Here is a 20,524-nt window from a genome sequence, read left to right on the forward strand (position 1 = left end):
TGGTACTTCATAAGCACTTGAGAAGGGAGAGCAGTCATCAGACCCCTCCTGTTTAAAGCCAACTTCAAGTCCAGTGTGGGTAACCAGGTAGAGAGACATCTTCCAGTAACCACTGGAATATAATTCCATCTCTGGAGAATAAAATTTCCCAGCTCACTTCTGTCCTCAACAGTCATCTGTTGTTTATACACTTGCCCTGTGAATGTCATAAGATATTCTAAACTTTTTTGATTTAAGAAAAGTGAGTGAGAAAATATTTACTGGCTATCTGCAAGATTCCAGGCATTGTGCTTATATAGGAAAAAGTTTAAAATATGCTTGTATGGCATATGTATCTATGATAATGACATAAAAATAACCGCTTGCCCAAGGTTTCTTAAAGACAAAGAACGTTTTGTGGAATTAAGAGGGCACAAAGTTGTTACAGCTCATTGTATTGAGTAGTTGGGGTGGTTTCATGGAAAAATGGTGCTTAAACTTAAGGATGGGTAGATTTTATACAGAAAGAGAGAAGGCATAGTATTTTGTAATCTAGTGAGTCGATCCTTTTGACTGCAGTAGGTTCTCTATGAGAAATTAGAGGGAAATGGGAAAGAAGGTGAGTCAGGCTGATTGTGAACAGCTGATGCTATTCTTCATAAATTTATGGGGTTTTTCGAGGAAGACTGTCACCAGAAATATGTGCTACATGTCCTTACTGCCAATAGCTCTGAATCATGATGGGCTTATTTTCTTTTAGAAAGGTTACCTAATCTTTCTGTGCCTTAGTCTTCTCATCTATAATGTGAGGATAGTAGTAATTTCTACCTTATTAGCTTCGGGACAAAGAAAATCATACATGTAGAATAATTAACACAGTGCCTGACTCATATTTAGTGCTCAATAAATGTTAGCTGTTACCACCGTCATCATTGTCATCTTTGTAACCTCGCTGAAAGTGATAGGTTACTTTTACCAGTTTATCAGAATGTCCTAAATCCAGCTGAATTTACAATGACAGTCTAGCACACAGAAAATGTTTTCCTTCCCATCCCACTCTGAATACACACAAACACCCTAGCCACCTAGAAAATACAGCTCTCCATTTTAGATATTTAATCATCTAATGTAAAGCAGTAACATTATTATCAAGCAAAGATCTACTTTGTGCTTATTATAAAGGGGAAAAATGAACACATTAAGGTGGGCCAAGTGTTAAGAAAACCTATGCTCCTGGTTCAAAACTGACCATTTACTGTTATCACAAAGAAAGGTTCAAATGTAAAATTCTAGGCACCAAAAAAAGCTTCCCCAAAGATATCCTGCTTCTTCATTAGTGACTAATAACTGGTGGAGCCAAGAGTTCCTTCTTCAAAGTCTTTAAGGTTTATTGTCATAGAAAAGGGAGGCACATGGAAAGGGTCTGTCTCACCTACCTACATCCATCTTGCTTAACCTCAGGCTTGTTTTTTTAATAGGCATCCCCACTCTCTACATGTAGCCCCCATGGGCAAGCAGCCATACTAGGGGGGTGCAACCAGCAGGCCTCCTTCTTAAATATAGGAGTTTATTTGAAAGGGGTAGAAGCATCCACAAATCCAGTTTCCTGTAGTGACATAGAAAGCCTCATCCTCCACGATGGGTCTCAGCTGGTTGCATTAGGGGCCCTTCTGACTCTAATGTCCTAAATTTTATCAAAGCTGCTCAAGCAATAGTACTAAAAAGAGGAGGAAATCAGACAAATGGAATCCTGCCATATTTGTCATTCTCTGGAAATTCCATTGGTGGTGTTGTGAACCTAGCTGTCCTGCAGCATGAGAGTTCTCAGAAAGATCTAGAAATTGAGAGCCCTCAATAGAAAGAAAATGTTAGGCAGAACTGCAGAATTTCTGTGTGTGTGAATGTGCAGGGTTGATTTTCTCCAATATTCTCAGATTTTTGAAAATAGTCTTCCCACTCCACAAAGAGCCAAACCCTTGGGAAAATGAAAGAGAGCCAAAAGACTGGTAATGAAATTTACATTTCACTTTAGTCCAGTGGTTCTTAAACCTGATTGCACATTGGTATCCCCTGGAGAGCTTTAAAAAATATTAATGTGCCCAGCCCCCACACCCAGAACTTTTACCTGGCTAGTCTGAATGGAGCCCAGGCATAGGTAATCATGTAACGCCAGTGTCTTGTCTCTTCTAGGCACAGGTGAGTACAGGTGAGGTCAGCCAAGAATTGTTTAGAGTAAGCTCTTCTTAAGCCCTTGGATCCTTATCTCCCAAGCTAAGACTTGATGTGTGGAGTTTTATAAGCAATATCTCTGAGCTGTCAAAAATGCTGAGACTCACTCTACAGTTCCGTTCTCCACACCTGCAGCTCCTCCACCTGATTCTGAGCCAACAGCAAATGCTCTTCTTTACTACTGGCTGCTGTGGGGGGTGTAGGTGCCTTTTCAGAGCTACAGAGCCTACCTGGAGCAGAGTGCCCCCACTCCACCAGGGGGTGTCCAAACCTGGGGCTGCCCCTTCTCTGCAATGGTGGCCTCCTGCACAGGAGAAGGGGTAAGTTCCTCCTCTCTAGACTGGAGAGCTTCTGATTAATGTCCCAGGGATCCAGCCTTGTCTCCATGGGCATCCATGTAGGACACAGGAAATTCACAAAGCTCCCTTCTGCTCATTAGAGCAGGCAGGAAACATGACAAATCTTATAAGAAGTACAGAAGCATGAAGACCCTTAGAGCTCGAGAGATTTGTTCATTCATCCAACAACACGTGTGGAGCACTTATTACCTACCAGACAATACTCTAGGCACTAGGGGTTCAATAAGACAGACGTCCCTGCCTTCATGGAGCATATATTCTAACATGGGATGCAGACAGTGAACTAGTAAACAAGTAAATACACATTGAAATTTCAGTTAGTGATGAGGGCTATGAAGAAAAATGAAGCAGTGTTGAGGGATAGAGCATTGATGGGGGAGGAAAGACCATTTTTGAATAGATTGTCATTGGAAACATCTCTGGAGAAGTGACAGTTTATTAAATGTCATTGTTTCAATGTCATTCAGAGATCTAAAGAAAGTGAGAGCGCCATTCACAGAGCTGGGAGAAAATCATTCCACATAGAGCAAATAGTAAGTAGAAATAGAGGCCATCTTAGCCATCTTATCCATTGTGCTCCTACCTAGTCCCCAACCCCACCCTAGCACCATTTAACCTGTTTCAATTGTTCATTCATTTAGGGACCCATTGAGACTGTCACTGTCTCATGCTATAGTTTTTTTTTTTTTTTTTTTTCCCAGAAAATTATACTTAGTTCCCTCATGCTACATTTTAAGCCTAATGGCTCTCTTGGGGGAGGGGTAAATACAAATAGAAGTTTGTTTTCAGCACAGTAATTCTTCGTATGCTGGAATCTTAGGGTTGCTGCAGAACAGCTCTTTTCTCTTCTGAAAGGCCACGGCCCTTTTATGGTCACTCATAAGTCTTACTTTCTCTCTTCTGCTTTTGAGAATTTCCCAACATCCTCCCAATCCATGTGACATGGGACAAATCTCTTAATCTGGACACAAAATGATCATGCTGAGAAAAATCCTCTACTGCTTTGTGCATTTCATTTTTCTTTTTACACAATAGTGTATGTGACTGACTCAGAGTCTATTTGTTTCATGCTGTTGTGTGAATTATGAAAAAGACCAGCACATCATGGCCACTGAGTACAGTGAAATCTCTCTGTCATACACACCACTGGAAATTTCATAGTACTTGTTTTGTTTGGTAAGAGTGGTAGGAGGATAAGGATGAGGCTGAGGTAATATGATGCACTTTGTACTCTTCTTTGAGGAGAAACAAGTGACACAAGAGAATATGTGTGTATCAGGAATTGTTTCAGAAACTTAGGTGGGTTGGTTAAGAAAGCTGGTTGAGCTTTATGCCCATTTCTTATGTTTTTTGCAAGTACTAGGGTAGGGATCTGGGCACAACCAACCATGACCTATGGCTCTGCAGAACTCTAAAGCTCTTTAAGAATTTTCAAAAAAGCATTGTGTTGACTCAGTAACTTAGAAGTGTTTGAGTTGTATGTGATTGAATTCTCAGAAATGGTAAACCCTCTAGAGGTATTCGTGGTAACTGACGTTCAGTCACCAAAACGTGAAGTCAGCTGAAGTGCTCATTCCCTATTCAGTGGCTGCAATTAAAAATAATATTTTGTCATACATCTCTAGACCACCTTTGGTTTATGAAGAACAAAAGGCAGTGTGTGTGTGATGTGGGACGAGGATGGCATGTGTATAACAGATTCTAACCCTCTAGCAAAACAAATGTTGCTATTTCTCTGGTAATAACATGGACTAGAATTGAGGCTATTTTGGAAATAAATGAATTAATGCAAAACTGAAAGTTAAAATTAATCATCCCTAAAACAATTCTTTGAGAACTTAACATTCTTAAATGTACAATAATAAACATTTTCTTGCCTCTGAAGAAAGTAGCAGACATCTTTCAGAGAGGGGAAAGAAACGATTTTATGAAAGTGATACTTTCTGAGAAGGTTCAGAGGCAGATTTCTCAGCCACCTATCACATTAGATAAAGACAAAGTAGACTGTGTTCAACTAATAACATTGTTAAGTGGGGAAATAACTACAAACTTATTTTTCTGTTCAAAGTATCTTTTAACTGTTGGAAAGTAACAGACATTGGTAGTTGCTACCTCTAAACTAAATGTTAGATATATTAAAACAAAACAGCAATTTTAATGAAAATTGTTTTCCTAAAGAAACATATTTTAATGTAAATTTCAGAGAGTACCATTTGCATTCTTAATGATTCTGTTTGAGCCCAACTATCAGTAATTTATATGGGTTTGTTTTAGTACTTTCTGATAAAGCTTAGAATTGATACATAAGAAAGAAAATGATAACTGAAACATTTATTATCACTTTATGTGTTTAGATTGTAGGTTTACTGGGCTTAACAGGCATTGCGACTTTGCAGTGAATAGCCGAGCTTTCCAAAGAGATCATAAACTTTCCAGTTCACACCCGGCCTATAATTTCTTTATGTAAAGGGACACTTTTATTTATGTAAAGGATCTGTATTGTTTCCTAACTCTAAGGCTAAGCTGATTCCAAAATAGAATTTTAAAAACACATGGAGAGGTAATTTCAACTGGAAATTTTGAGCAGGTACAAGTTATAACCTCTCCACTCTAGCTAGAATGGAGAGTTAATCTTCAAAGTATTTGACAATAAAATATCTACCAGGTTAGAACTTCCCTAGGAAACATTTGCTATATGTACTTTCATATTCAACTTTTGGGTAAGTATATCTGCATAAAACGTGTGTGTGTGTGTGTGTGTGTGTGTGTATGGATATAATACACATGTGCAAATGTTAGCATAATATGCATATTTATGATATATTTCTTTTATTTTTTACCTACCGTTACCATAGAAGGTTTTTTTCTGGATGCTCTATCTATTCTACAATGGCATATCCAACTAGTTAATGGAAAATGCACACTCTTAACTACATCAAGGGATTAAGAGCCCAAAGAAGATTCTTGGCAAGAGAGTTGAACAGAAACCTAAACAATTGCTGAAAGAAATTCCCCTGGAAGTGAAGGGGACTAAGAAATTCATTATCTTCTCTTTTTATTATTATATACCATAGCAATGTTCACATCCATACAGTCAAGTACTACAACAGTTATTCTTTCCAGAATCTAATGTATCAGCACTGAACTACAAATCTTTTTTTAATGTTTCAAAAAGGTCTTGACCCTGTGGCATCCAGAAAGATGATGTTAACATATCTATGCTTCTGTTAGATTGGACTATGCACTGACTTTCATTTCCTAGAACAGCTTCTTCCTTAATGTTTTATTTACTCCAACAATAGGGTAGTTCGATGTTTAATTGTAAGATTTTCTTCCCCCATCTCTCATAGTTCTACAGAAATATGTGAGCAATGTTCATGCTGTGCCCCAAACATTTAACCTCAGGGGAATGTTTACTAAGTTGAGCATTAAACCATCCCACATGGTGACAAATGTAAGCTCCAGAGATATTCATCTCCATGGATAGATATTATATGTTATCAAGATGGGCAGTTTTAAACTTCCAACTACTCTTTCTAATCACTAAATTCTTCTAACTGAGACACATGGCACACAACAGGTGTTTCATATAATCCTCATAATAGCCCAAGGCATCTGTTGCCCCATTATAAATAGATTCCTGATATTCAGAGAAGTTACATTTTTACACAAGATTACACAGCTATTAATTGGCAGAAGAGGGACTTGAACTGCTCTTTCCGCTACCAAAATATGTCTAAGGATTAACTAATAAGGCATTGATCAATTATTGGGGTAAACATTGAACTCATATGTAATATTTCATCTGATGCTCACCGTTTTTGTCTTATTTCTTATCACTGGTGGTGGTATACTACTTGTATATAAATCAGTGGTTGAGATCATCTTAGCTTTTCTCAATAAATCTAATGTGGCAATTGTAGGTATGGCATCTAATTTGGATTTTGTTTTATAATCTGTTTTAAAATCTAAGTATGCCAACTAGTTGGGTAAAAAGAAGAGTTTGCTAGAAAATGCAAGGGTTTCCCAAGAGCTTGATACGCCTGTTTGACAGCTCCTCCACCTCCTTGCTTGTGTCACCAAGCATTTTCCATTGACTCAGTGACGGATAATCTGTGAAGAATTGCAGGGCAGAGGCAGTGAAAGCAATACTAATAATATTTTACATCTGAACAGTGCTTTCCAAATTATACAAAACTCAGCTTTTTCACAGGAAACCTCCAAGGTGAACAAAGCCACACAACTCATAATGGGAAAACCTGGAGTGGGATTTTTTTCACAACACAACACAAGATCTCTTGGTGTATTATTATAGCCTGCACTATCAGTGCATCTAATAGAATTGATTTCATCTTCTATGACTTTACTGTGCCTTTGAGAATTGACTAAGAAAATCTCAGGCTACCTTTCCTAGAATAGGACACATAAGCAATAACAAACTTAATAATAGCAACAACGTATTGAGCACTGATGGTTTGTCAGGCACTATATACAAAGCACTTTTATTCATTCATTCAGCAAATTTATATTGAGTGCCTTCTGTGGTCACAGTCTCAGATTATGCTCTGCAGATATAGAGATGTATATAATCCCATTGGATACAAAAGCCTGTGTGGTGCTGGCCTTTATTATCCTCAGTTCCTTTTTCCCTAAAAAGGATGATGCTATTATGACCTCTAAAGAGGCCTCCTTTGCTGGCGTAGGTCATGTGAGAAGAAGGAGACCAGTCTCCAGAGTAAGACATCCTGGTTAGAACTCTGTACTTGACTTCTAGGCCACTTGATGGTGTGACCTTGAGCGAGGAACCTTACTGCTCTATGCCTCAGTTTCATCAACTACAAAATGATGAAAATAATAGTGCCTACCTCATAGGTTGGTGGTGAGGGCTAAATGCATTAGAGTATGTAAAACACTTGACATAGTGACTAGCAGACAGAACACATACAACTAATGTCATTGTTTATTATCATCATCATCCTCAGTAGTAGCAGACTTTATACATGGAGTTCTAAGTTTTCTTGCCAGGGAACTCTACCTTGCTTGCCTCTCATCATATCAGACTCTTCCCCTGCACTTTTCAACTGATCTTTGCACAGGGGCAGCAGTGCCCTCACCTCAGGGATGCTCGGAGGTGACAGAACCCTACAGCAGGAAGAAACTGGCTCAGCATGGGAATGAGGAATTACAGGCCCTGCCAGGGAGCAGGAGTGCTGCAGTTCTTCTCAGGCTGTGTCTCTTCCAAACCTCTCTTCTTGTCTCTTCCAAATCTTTCTATGTAAGGGTTCCCTGTAGAACAGAAGGCAGCAGGAAATGAGGGGTCTGGATAAATAAGAAGTATCCTCACTGCACTCTCAGGGGATGTCGTGGAATGAAGCCTCCAGGAAGTTGCTGTTGTTGACTCAGTTAATGGAAAGGGAAGGAGCCTGAATGGAAACGCAGGTGTAGAACCCCCTCCTTGACCCTACCAGAGTTCAGAGACTCAGTGGCTCCCATCAGACTCAGAAGAAAGCCTAAGTCCTTGCTGTGGCCCTCAAGGGCCATCAGACCTTGCCCCAGCTGCCCTGCTTACCTCTTCTCCTCTGCATCCCTCTCCCTTTCACTCTGCTCTAACCCCCTGCTCCCTACCTGTACCAAGCATCCCTTGGAACTTGCCTTTGCCGTGCCTTCTACCTGGAATCTTTGTCCTCCTGGATCCTACATAGCTTGCTCCTCACTCATCATAGAGCCGTTTTTTACTACCACATCTACACAGCCTGTGGGCCCTGCTTCACCCCTCATTCTGCCTTGTCTTTCAGCACCATCACAAGATAATGTGTTGTATGTTCATGTATTGGCTTATTGTCTATCTCCACTCACCAGAATGCAAGCTTCATGAGAGCAGGACCTTTTCTGTGTGTCTACTGCTGAATCCCTAGAGACTAGCATGTAGTAACATGAAGAAAATGTTGTTTATAAATGAATCATAGACTCTAATTTGCAACACCCTAAAACATGCTGCCAGACCACTTTTTTTTTGAGAAAGATGGCCTAGATTTCTAGATTCAAGGCCAGTTTTAATAAACATTCAGAGAGAGGTGTGCATCGCAGAATACCAATTTTTTTTTTTTTAAGACAATGTCTGGCTCCATCACCCAGGCTGGAATGCAGTATGTGATCTTGGCTCACTGCAGCCTCCACTTCCTGGGTTCCAGTGATCCTTCCATCTCAGCCTCTCGAGTAGCTGAGACTAGAGGTGCACACCACCATGCCCAGCTAATTTTTGTATTTTTTGTAGAGACAGGTTTTGCTGTGTTGCTGCTCAGGCTAGTCTTGAACTCCTGGGTTCAAGTGATCTGCCCTCCTAGGCCTCCCAAAGTGCTAGGATTACAGACAACCACCATGCCCCCCGTGGAATACAGGGTAAAGTTTTAAGGCAAGATGCCCATGAAGGAAAAGAGAGGTAGAACTCAGAACTCATTTCTTCAGAATATACTTAAACACCTTTCTCTGGGCAAGAATTTTAAATGGAGTTATAGGCTTGATTCACCACAGTAATGCTAAACTATAATTGTTAACACTTACAACATTGACCTTCAATTCCCATTTCTAGTTTAAAACAGTAGAGACAGGTAGAAATTAGATTAATTACCCAAACTGAGTTCAGTTTCTTTTTGCTTAGGAGGCATCTTATCCTAAAAAGTCTCCGTATTCTGCCATATACACCTACCTTTGACTGCTTTTTAACTTACATTGTAAAACTAGTAAACATCCGTGTGCGTGTGTGTGTGTGTGTGTGTGTTTTGGACAGAGTCTCACTCTGTTGCCCAAGCTGGAGTGCAGTGGTGCAATCTCGGCTCACTGCAACCTCTGCCTCCTGGGTTCAAGCAATTCTCATGCCTCAGCCTCTCAAGTAGCTGGAATTACAGGTATGCACCACCATGTCTGGCTAATTTTTAGTAGAAATGGGATTTTGCCATGTTGGCCAAGCTGGTCTTGAACTCCTGGCCCCAAGTGATCTGCCTGCCTCAGCCTCCAGAAGTGTTGGGATTACAGGCATTAATCACTGGGCCCAGCTACTAGTAAACAATTCTGATACTAAAAACCAAAAACAAAAATAAAACTAAAAGCCCTACTGTTTTTTGCTTGAATAAATAAGCAGTAGATCTGAATTATTAAGGAGAGACATAGTGCATGCTATATTTTATATTCTTGCTGTATAAGGAAGTACTCCATTTGTAATGCTCAGCAAAATAGTATTCTGTATTTAAATAATTCTTACATATTCCTAACAACAATTAGCATTTATGTAGCCTCAGAAGACTGGAACTCACTTTGAATGAATGTTTCCTTATGATACCTCTTTGATGTAGTCAGGAAGTATATTATTCTCTCAATGAGAAATTCTGGTTAGAAGGGTTCCCCAAATTATATAACAAATCGATAGAGGAGAGACAAACATTTGCACATTTTTACTTCACATTATGATTGTATAGCTCTTGAAGGTGGAACCAAGAAACCATTTGTTATAATGGTATGATGGAAAGCAACTTGTTCTTTGGAGGCAGAAAAACCCAAGTTCAGGATATTTCTTATTTAAGACTTTCCTCCTGCGTAAAAAGAAGATACAAATTAAGGTTAAAGGCTATGGATGTAGGTGATCAATAAATGGGAGCCATTACTCCTGATGCCATGGTATAGCATTGATGAGACAACCACATTTGAGAAATGTGATGGAGCACTCAGTGTGTAGTAGATACTGCCTCCAGACACAGGAATTCAGGAATGTGAGGCATGCCTCCTGCCCCCAATGAGTCTCTAGGCTGGCAGAGGAGTGCAGGTAGTCAATAAATAAATAGACATTAGAACATGCCGTGGTTTGAGTAAGCCAAGGGAAGGCTACCCCAAGGAGGTGACCCTTGAGTTACAGCTTTATAGGTTAAATAGGAATTGGTCAGGTGAAGGAAAGATAGGAAAGGAAGAAGCCTACACTAAAGCAGAATTGCCAGAGAGGATGCTGAACTCTAGGAAGTAGAGCCCCGGGTGGACGTAGGATTACACAGAAACTGGGATCACATTATGAAGGAGTTTGGATCTTATGCTCAAGTCTGATGGGATTGGGTCATGGGAAGCATGTTCAGCAGAGGAATGGCTCATTGCCTAGTCTGACTGGAGGTCCACTCTGGCTGGAGTGTGAACTGTGGCTGCACGAGGCCAACATGCCAAGTGGAGAGCAGAGCCACTTGCAGATAGCTCTCTATTAACAGATGAGGAGGCGGCTGCAGTGTTGCAGCCAGACCGGATGAGGGCTTGTGAAACTGCAGAGTCCCAGTATCCTTGAATTACGTTGATTGCTTTCTAGTTAATCTTCTGTCTTTCCTTATTAAAGAAGAAAGAAGTCAAAATAGAAAAGCAGCCATCCTGAGGATATGATTAGGTTGCCATTGAACAAGGATAAGGTTTTTGGGAGAGAGGCATATTTGTTGGCACTACACCTAAAATATTCATGACGCACATTTAGTTCAGCAGGCACATTGTGATTGTCTTCTAGAGAAGAAGTCTAAAATCAGAAATCCAAACCCTGGTTCCTGCCCTGGGGAATCGCTTACTCTGGACAATGGAAACAGACTTACAGGCACAGACAGATAGCCCTTATCTAACTGTTCTGCCCTGATGCCTCCTCAAATTTCTAAAAACTTGGAAGTAGAAATTCAGTGATATTAAATGCTGGACTTAGAATATTCTAGGTACCTCCTGAGATCAAATGCACATGCATATACATAATAAAATCTCAAGATTATTCCTAAAATGTTTTCATAGGGGCTAAAATTCCCAAAGTTGACTGTAAACCAAGCTAGGAGAGAGAAAAGTCTGATACCATGTCCTTATACTTAACTGTTGCCATCATGCCACCAGCCTTGCCTTAGCATGGTCACCTATATTTAGTAGATGCTGAATAAAGGTTAGATGAGATGGATGAGGGCAGAATGATGGAAGAAGATGAGGAAAGAGATAAGCGCCTCTGCCTGTAGGGACAGACTCCAAAAGTTATACATATCACTTCCTCTCAGATTCAACTGCACAGAACATGGGCTTATGGACCCATTGGATGCAAGAGAGGCTGAGAATATCACCTTTTTCCTGGTGCCCAGCTAAAAGTTAGGATTCTATTATAAACAAAAGAGGAAGGTGGATATTGGGAGACACATAGCAATCTCTAGTGCAGGTGACAGATGAATCCTTTAAATAAATGACTTCAGAACTCAAATCTTAGGATTCACATATGCTAAATAGGAGTCTAGAGGGAGTGAATAAGTCCTAAAAACCCAGTCTTAGGAGAGGTTTGTCAAGATTTCATGAAACAAGGAAGCTTTGATCTGGGGTTTAAAAGGCATGGCAGGTACAAGGCACTCTTCAATCTGTTTACTTCTTTCTAGGTCAGTTGGAGAGATTAGAGCCAGTAGGCTGCTTCTCCAGTTCCACTTCCATGCCTTGGCACTTGTAGTTCTTCCATGCTGACTGGGTATCTCATGAACTTACCCTGTTGTATGTGTTGCTGCTATTCACTTGGATAATTCTGTTCATTTGCAGATAGGTCTCTATTAACAAATGACAGGACCATTTCTGACCAAAGCCAGAGTATTATTCACATCTTTTGCAGCCATTGGTTGGGGCATGAATTTCATAGAATAAACCAGTAAGTTTTTCCTTATGTGGATGTGCCTATCCTCAGCCTTCCTCATCCCTTTTAGATGCAACAGAGCCCATGACACAGCCATGGGTTCTGGAGAGACAGAAGGAGGGCTGAACCAGGAGGCAGAGCTCTGGGTGTAGTCTTCAGACCACTCATTTTGGGCAGCATGGAGAGGGAATGAGATTTAGAGCCAGACAGGCCTGGGCTGGAACCCTGGCCCTAATAGTTAGTTTTGCAGTCTTGGGAACTTGTAAAGTGTATACAATAACGCTCCTCTTCATGGTGCTGTAAACTGAAATAAGAATGTACCTAAAGCACGTAGGCACTCAATACATGGCTGTTATTATTATTATTGTTATCTCTTCTCTAAACTTTGATATTGAAAATACCTTAAGTTCTACTAAGTCTATTAATGATATTTACCTCTGTTGAAGACACGGCAGTTCTGCTATATGGAGAATCACCTATTAGCTCCATCCACAAAATATATGGCATTTTTCTGAAATTCATATAATTTCTAAGTAGCCTTCCTCCATAGAGCATCATCCATTTTTGTGAAGAAATAAAAGAAAATCCGTCAAGTCTTTCTAAGCTTCAAATAAAAATAACTCTTAGACAAATCATTCTACAAGGTCGTTAATTTTGATGATATCAATTGCTTCATTTGGGACAACACTGTGTCAAAAATTTTAAAAATGTTAAAAGCAGCTATTTATTTGCCAGTACTATGGAGAAATTAGCCAGCAGCAATTTGTATTAAGTCAACTAAGATTTATTTGTAGGAATTATGAATCAATCTTTGTTTTTTTTTAACAAATACTAGAAAACAAAATTTCTTCACAAGAGTGTTGAGCCAGAACAGTGCATGCTTCTCATTCATTCCACCTTCTAATTTGTGTTATAGAATAGAAGATCTGAGTACAAAAATTTTGTAATGACTTCCTGATGGTGTTCCAGCTTCAGATTCTTCCTTGTGCATAGAAGTAAAATAAACTCAAGAGTACCTTGAACTCTTTCATTCTGAATGAGCACAATATAATACCATCTGAATGTTTCAACTTCCCTTGAACCTTCTGCTTTTCTGCTTGGTCCTCCTACACAATTATTCCTGGTAATTATTGTCATTACTCAGGCTTGAAATCTGGAACCATCTTTACTAACTTCATATTTAACCAAAACTAAATCTCTTCAGGTCTTTTCTACTTAGTGAAAATTCAAAAACAGTGTTTAAGAATCTAGTATGAATGGAACTCTGTAACACCCAAAGAGTATAGAAAACACCTTACCTCAAAATCATAGTCTGCCAGGGATGAGTAGTATAAGCACCGTGACAAATGTGCGAATTTAGTAACTTAGGCTTCCTCATTTTTCTTTTTAAGTTGGGCAAATGAAGAGGACCAGTTTTATCTAAAAGTTAACTTTTTTAGGCTGGAAATTGCAAAGTTGGCCACCTGCAAGCCAGATCCACAGGTGGATTTTATTCGACCTGTACAGTGTTGTTTAGAATTGAATTCCTTACTAGTCTCTAAACATTAGCAAGATTTTACCTTTAAATCTGTCTTTCAGATTCTCTTAAAAGATTGGTAGATCTGGTTTCACTGGGTGTCCCTTCCCACAGATTAACAAGCACCCTCCAATTCCCCACCATTTCCTATTGTCCAACACTTGAGCCACTCCAGGTATACGGAGAGAGTAGTGAGAAATAATGCTGTAGAATGAGGATAGGTCATGCTATGGATGACCTTGAACACCAACCTAAACACTGGCAATTAATTCTATGAACCACTGGAGAATCATCAGAGAGTTAAGGGTCATAATTTAAGAGCATCACGGGGCCTCTGGAGTCTAGCCTAGCTAAAAGAAAGGAGAAAATGGAGGAAGGGAAACCAGTAAGGAGGCTATTACAATTTATTAGACAACCATGTCTCCATTTTTTTAGCCCCCTCTCTTAATACTGTGTAAAAACTCCTTAGAGTGAACTGGAAAGAATTCTGGACTAAAAATCAAACAACTAGGTTCAAGTTACAGGATGGCCCTTATGAGCAAAAGGCATGGGCAAGGCTCAAGCTTTCCAGACCCCTCTTTGTTTATGTATGAAAAGGCAATGAGGGTAATACTGACCTCCTAGGATTATGGTGATGATAAAGTGAAACAACATTTTAGATAATCTTTGTGGACTATATCATTATTACCTCCTGGCTTCATTTCTACAAACTTCTCCTGAACAGCAGGCTCACCCCATCTCTTCTCTATTGACTAGTTTTGACTTTACTCAAATTATTTCCAAGTCTGGAGCTCTCCAGGTTTTCCTCTTATATTTGGCCTCCTTAATTAAGGCTTTACGTCAAGGTTGAAAGGTTGAAAAGGAATGTGGTGAAAACTAAGTGGCCCCATTTGATGTAATCATCTCCTCTTCAGTATTTAAGCCTCTCCTTGAACTCCCCCAGTGATGGAGCCCTCACTCCTTATTGAAACCATTTTCATGATTATCCAATTGTTTTTTTCTGAAACCCTGAAACTTCAAACCACTTTGCTATGACTACTGTGCTCCATAAGGCAATAGAGCAAGTCTTCTCTTTGCCAGAAAAATACTTATGTTCTTTGAAGAAAGCTGTTTGGCCTCACCTCATTTCAGGTCTTCGTCTCCTCACTAAATATGGACCTTCTCCAGATTATTCTTTAGATGACATAGTTGCAAGTGCCCTCCTCACATCCCACAGGTCTCCCCAACATGCACTATATTTTGTATGATCATCCAATTGTTCTTCCCCTTTCTCACCTCGTCCGTAGTCTTGTGCTTAGACATTTTGGTCTCATTCCATCCTAATCTGTGCTCAAGAGGCACCTCTGGGCCTATATAACCACATTTGCCTCTCTTCTCCCTTAATCCAAATGTTTCCTCACATTTTGTGCTACAAAACCAATTTGTCTAACACAAGAATTCATGCTTCTTAGGGTCATCGGTAAAAGATCTTAATAATTCTATGTCAAAAGTCCATATTTGGCTATACTAATAATATATGTTACATATTGAGTGTTTGCTACTTGCCAGCCCCTGCACTTAAGTGGCTTTCTATATAATCCCTTGGAATCTTTACATTCCCATATATAGTAAGAACTGTTAGGATCATTCTTGTTTCACAGTTAGCAAAAATGAGGCTTTGTGACATGAAAGAGCTGCCCAGGTCACAGAGCCAGGAAGTGGCAGAGCTGGGATCCAAAGCTGGGTTGCCAGGCTGAGAGTCTACACTCCTCATCATAGCACAAAGCCTTCTCATAGCATCTTTGCCTGATGCCTTGTTGCTGAGGGTCTTTTCATTTGTTTATTTGCTTGATAATTACTTTAGGGCTTTTGCAGGATTCAATAGAAAGTGCAATTACTGTTATAATTACTGTAATACATGAAGGCTTTTTCTTTCCTCCAACTTGCTTTAACAAAGCCTCTAAAACCATGGGCGGGCCAGTACGATCTTCAGGAAGATTTTCAATAGAGTCTTTTAGGAGATGACCTAAAAAGAAGTGGTTATTCAAACTCAATGCATTGCAGTTCATTCATTCCTTCAGTTTTCTTCATCCTCCTTCCTTACTCTATTTTCATCAGTAGCACTTATTTTCTAACATATAATTCCTGTATCAATTTTGTTTATCATGTCTCCTCTCATTAGAATGCAAGCTCCATGAAGGCAGAAACAAATGTTGTCTGTTTTGTTCATTGCTGAATCCCCAGATCAGCATGGAATAGGAACACAACATATACGTGCTGAATAAATGAATGAATGAATGGCAACAATAAAGCAATTTCATCACCTTTTGGACATAGGCATTTAAACTTTGAGGTTTATTTTTTTCTACCACCATGTAATCATCTCCTCTCCAACATCTCCCATCCCTCTCAGCCTCCCCTCACACACACTCCAGCTAATGTCCACTCAGCCTTCAAGCCTGAGCTCACCAGGGCTTTGATATCTGCAAGAGGCTTACTGATCCTTGAGGCACATACAGCTTTCCTCTGTGTTCCCTTAATGACTTGTGTTTGTCTCGAACATTGCACTTACTGTGTGTATTATAGTAGTCTGTGTTTGCAAACATCTCCCTGACTAACCTTAAGGTCTTTGCAGGCAGGGACCCTGTCTTCTTCATGTTTGTTTCCCCAGCACCTGGAATAGTGCTCAATATTTAATTGATGAATTTAAAATTCTGTTTCCATAAATGAGGATTTGGAACCATAGGGGTAGACACAAACTACTTCTGAGTGGGTTTTAGAAACAGAAATTGCCATTTGGGAATGGAAGTGCTTTATTCAATAAACACGTACTGAATGCCCATCATTTGCCAGGCTCTGTTCTAGATACAAGCAGAGATTAGCAAACGAAGCAGTCAAAAATGCTTTTCATGGAACATTACAGTGGGAGGAGAGAGATGATAAGCAAAATAATAAATAAGCTATATAGTATGCTAGAAGTAATATATACTAAAGAGAAAAAGAAAAAGTAGAGCAGGGCAAAGGGACTTATGATTAGGGAAAGGAGTCAGAATTTTCAGTAGAGTGCCAGGATAGGCTCATTGAGGAGGTGGCATTTGAACAAAGACTTAAGAAGGCTTCCAGAAACATTTGCTGAGTTCCTATAGTGAATGAGGCACTGTGCTGAGGCTGAAAATTCCAAAATAGAGCTCAAACTCCAGTGAGAAGACTCCCATGTCAACCAGAGTGTGATAAATGTAAAAGCAGCCAAAATATTAATAAGACAGTTTGCAAGTAGACTATCCTAGAGAGAGCTGACTTTCAAAATACTATGTAAATGTCACATCACTGCCCTCCTCTTCATCTCTCTTTACCTTTCCTGCCCTTTTCTAAGTTGCCTTATATCCTTTGAAAGTGTGTAGAGTGCTAGGAGGGTGATAACTTTGGAAAGTGTGCATTTATGCAAAGGACTCAGATGGTATCACCCTCTGGGATTGGAGGAACTTTGAGGTGTTACAGAATAGCCATTGGTCTAGAAGTGTCAGTGGGTCTTCTTTATTCATCATACACACAGTTATGGTTGGCCTGGAATTCTTGAAGGAGAAATGCACTGAGCAGGCCAAGGAATAGGGGATTTCAATAGAGCCATCTGTTGAGAACTCTCATTGGTTGGTTCTTTGGACATGGACACAAGCCAGTCTTGGAGCCACACAGCTCCCTTAGATGCCACACTGCCATTGGAATGCTGCCTACTTCTCACCATATTTTCTGTAATCAGAGGCATTTTGCACAAAGCAGCCCTGCTGTGTAGCACACTGGTTGTGTCCACAGCACACTTTCATTACTGCCCCCATCAGTGCCTGTAAAGGTTTCCTCTTAACCACCTCAGCAACATGTACTAAGCACCTTGGCTCACCAGGACTGATGCCAGGCATACAAAGTGGTAATCATGAAAAAAAAAAAAAAACAACAACAAAAAAAAAACAGCTGGGCACGATGGCTCATGTCTATGATCCCAGGCTGAGGTGGGCAGATCATGAGGTCAGGAGTCGAGACCAGCCTGACCAACATGGTGAAAAACCCTAACTCTACTGAAATACACACAAAAAATTAGCCAGGCATGGTGGTGCATGCCTGTAATCCTAGCTACTCAGGAGGCAGAGGTAGGAGAATTGCTTGAACCTGGGAGGCAGAGGTCACAGGGAGCTGAGACTGCACCACCGCACTCCAGCCTCAGCAACAGAGTAAGACTCTGTCTCAAAAAAAAAAAAATGGCTTTCAGTGAAGAACAGGACTAGGCAGTGATTGTGTTGGCCAATGACTTGTTCACATTTACAGGACAGCCAACTGTTTAGTATATTTCTCATATGTTGAATTGGTTTAACTAAGTTAGATGCTTTGATTAGCTCATGAACCAACATAAATTTTGATCCTGGTCTTGGTCCCCCTGCAGCAGCTGTCTATGGAGAAATATTTTCAGCTCTGTGGCTAAGAGAGAATCTCATGTCAATTGCTGAATAAATTTCCCATGTAGTGACTGATGGAACTTAATTTATATAATTATACCTTTTCTAGTAAAGGTATGAGTCTTTCTTTGAAGTTGTAAAAGTGTAAAATTGGCCCACATTTGAAATCTGATGAGACAAAATCAATAAAGAAGTCTTATTTAGTGCCATCTTAGCCTACTTTCTAGCAGAGGCTGAGACAAAAACTTGAGTGCAAGTGCTTTAATGGTGATTGGGAGCCAAGAAGCAGGAATGGGGGCCAAGTAAAAGGAAGCAGAGAAGGAACTGGAGCCAATGCAAAGCCAGGGAATGGAGCAGGCATGTGTTATGGTGACTGTCTGCTGGATTCAGTGGAAAGCCTGAGAAGCTAATGAAGTGTAGTATAGAACTTCCTGCCCAGGGTAAGAAAATGGGAAGAAGCATTTATCCATTGGCTTCCAGCCACCATGCATCAAAGTTTCAATCGTTAACTCCATGGATTGTGCATGCATTAAGTACCAAGTTATTTCTTGGGGTGCCTGCCTTTGTGTCTGCAGAGAAGCCTAGGATGGAAGAAGCCAGGCACTGACATGAAGCGAGGTACTCAGGTTGCAAACTACATGAAGCTAATCAGAATTGCATGAAGTAATAGAATTGGTGATGGCAGCAGTGGTTAGACTGAAATAAGTGGGACTAGGAGACTGTGAAGCGATGCACTAGATGCTTCTATTTATTTCAGTCTACCTTGTTCCAATAAAGGCATAAGATTGTTCACACACCTGTCATTTGCGTAGTGTTCTACTGGGTACCCCCGTTCTAGTAAATTGTAGCAATTGCTCAGTGAGGTGTTAAATACTGTCTTTAACAAAAAAGCATGGGCTCGATATAGATCAGATTTATTTGATGGTTAAGTGTTATTTTCTCTCAAGAAAAACTCCCCCCACCAACCCCAATTATAAGTCCTTGATTACTGCCTCCCTTCCCCTCCACTCCACCTCCTAAAACCACCAGGGCATCCTGTAGGTTTTTACCTGCCTCAGTACCACTGTGCTTCTTTCCTTCAAACCTCTCCACATCTTTTCTCTCTTATATTTGAAAAAGCTTAATTGTCAGCATTTTCCAAACCTGTCAAATAAACAGACAACTTCTAAATGGCGTCCGAGCTTCCTGGGTTTAAAGAGACAAAATTTTGAGTAAGGAAAGATTTCTGAAATAAGACACAAAAAAGCACTAACCAGAATAAAAAGATGGATATATTAGCTTTTATTAAAAATTAAGAACTCCCAATCATAAAAAGGCAGCACTCAGAGAATAAAAACGAAAGCTACAGACCTGAAGAAGATATTTGTAATACATATGTCTGACAAAGGACCTATTTCCAGAATATATAAAGAAATCATGAAAATCAGTAAGAGAAAAACAACCCAATTAAAAATGAGCAAAATACTTGAACAGACATTCCAAAAAAGAAGATATCCAAATGGCAAGAACTATTAGTCATCAGGGAAGTGCAAATTAAAGCCATAGTTAGACACCATTACACACTCAATGGGGTGGCTAGAAGCAAAAAGACCGTCAATGCCAAGGATTGGTAAGAATGTGGAACGGCTAGAACTGTCCTATGTTGTCAGTGGGAGGGCAAATGATTACAACCACTTTGGGAAACTGTTTGCAATATCTCCCAGAACTCAATATATCTCTACCGTATGATCTGGTATTTCTAATTCTCAAGATAAATGATTATGTATTTCCACCAGAAGACATGCACAAGGATGTTTATGGCAGCCTTATTCATAATAGCCCCAAAGTGGACAATATCCAAATGTCCACACCAAAAAAATGGGTGAATAAATTTAGTCACCAGTCATCAGTAGAATGGATGACTCTCACAATTTTACTCCCAAAATGTAGAGTAAAAGAAGGCAGATTTTAAAAGTACATGCTTATCATTCTATTTACACAAAGTTTAGGAACAGGCAAAACTAATCTATAGTGATGGAAGTCAGAATAATGGTCAACCCAAGGACTGGAGGAGATGGTTATTGACTGGAAGAGGGCAGAAAAGAGCCTTCCAAAGTACTGGAAACATTTTACACCAGGAACTGGGCAGGGGTTAACACTGATAGTGGTTATACTATAAAAATTCATTGAGATGTATACTTAAGCTTGTGCATTTTGTGTAGGTAGCATATATTATTCCACAATAAAAATAAATTAAGAAAGAACAAGGTTGAGAACATAAAGTTGATGACCTCTCCCACTAGGAAAGTCTTCAAGGCCTCATGGTCAAGTAGGAAAGGAGGTAGCACCATAATGAGAATGGAAATTATTAGGCATAGAT

General features: G+C 39.8%; 1 protein-coding gene across 5 annotated transcripts in view; it reads left to right on the top strand.

Annotated features, from left to right (window-relative positions):
- Positions 1-20,524, top strand: part of RCAN2 (regulator of calcineurin 2) — a 285,671-nt gene that overhangs the window by 178,054 nt on the left and 87,093 nt on the right. Inside the window, exons 1-2 of one of the 5 annotated variants that reach the window (XM_064360995.1) lie at positions 2,471-2,528; positions 3,035-3,100. The exons of the other annotated variants lie outside the window; for them this stretch is intronic. Coding sequence (XP_064217065.1) covers positions 2,502-2,528; positions 3,035-3,100 — 93 coding nt within the window. The 5' untranslated portion in view covers positions 2,471-2,501. Of the gene's footprint in view, positions 1-2,470; positions 2,529-3,034; positions 3,101-20,524 lie in introns of those variants that run through there. 5 annotated transcript variants of the gene reach the window in all.

This window comes from Aotus nancymaae, unplaced genomic scaffold (genome assembly GCF_030222135.1).
Source record: "Aotus nancymaae isolate 86718 unplaced genomic scaffold, 86718_ANA_hifiasm-v0.15.2.pri h1tg000040l, whole genome shotgun sequence".
In the NCBI taxonomy this organism is placed as follows: domain Eukaryota; kingdom Metazoa; phylum Chordata; class Mammalia; order Primates; family Aotidae; genus Aotus; species Aotus nancymaae.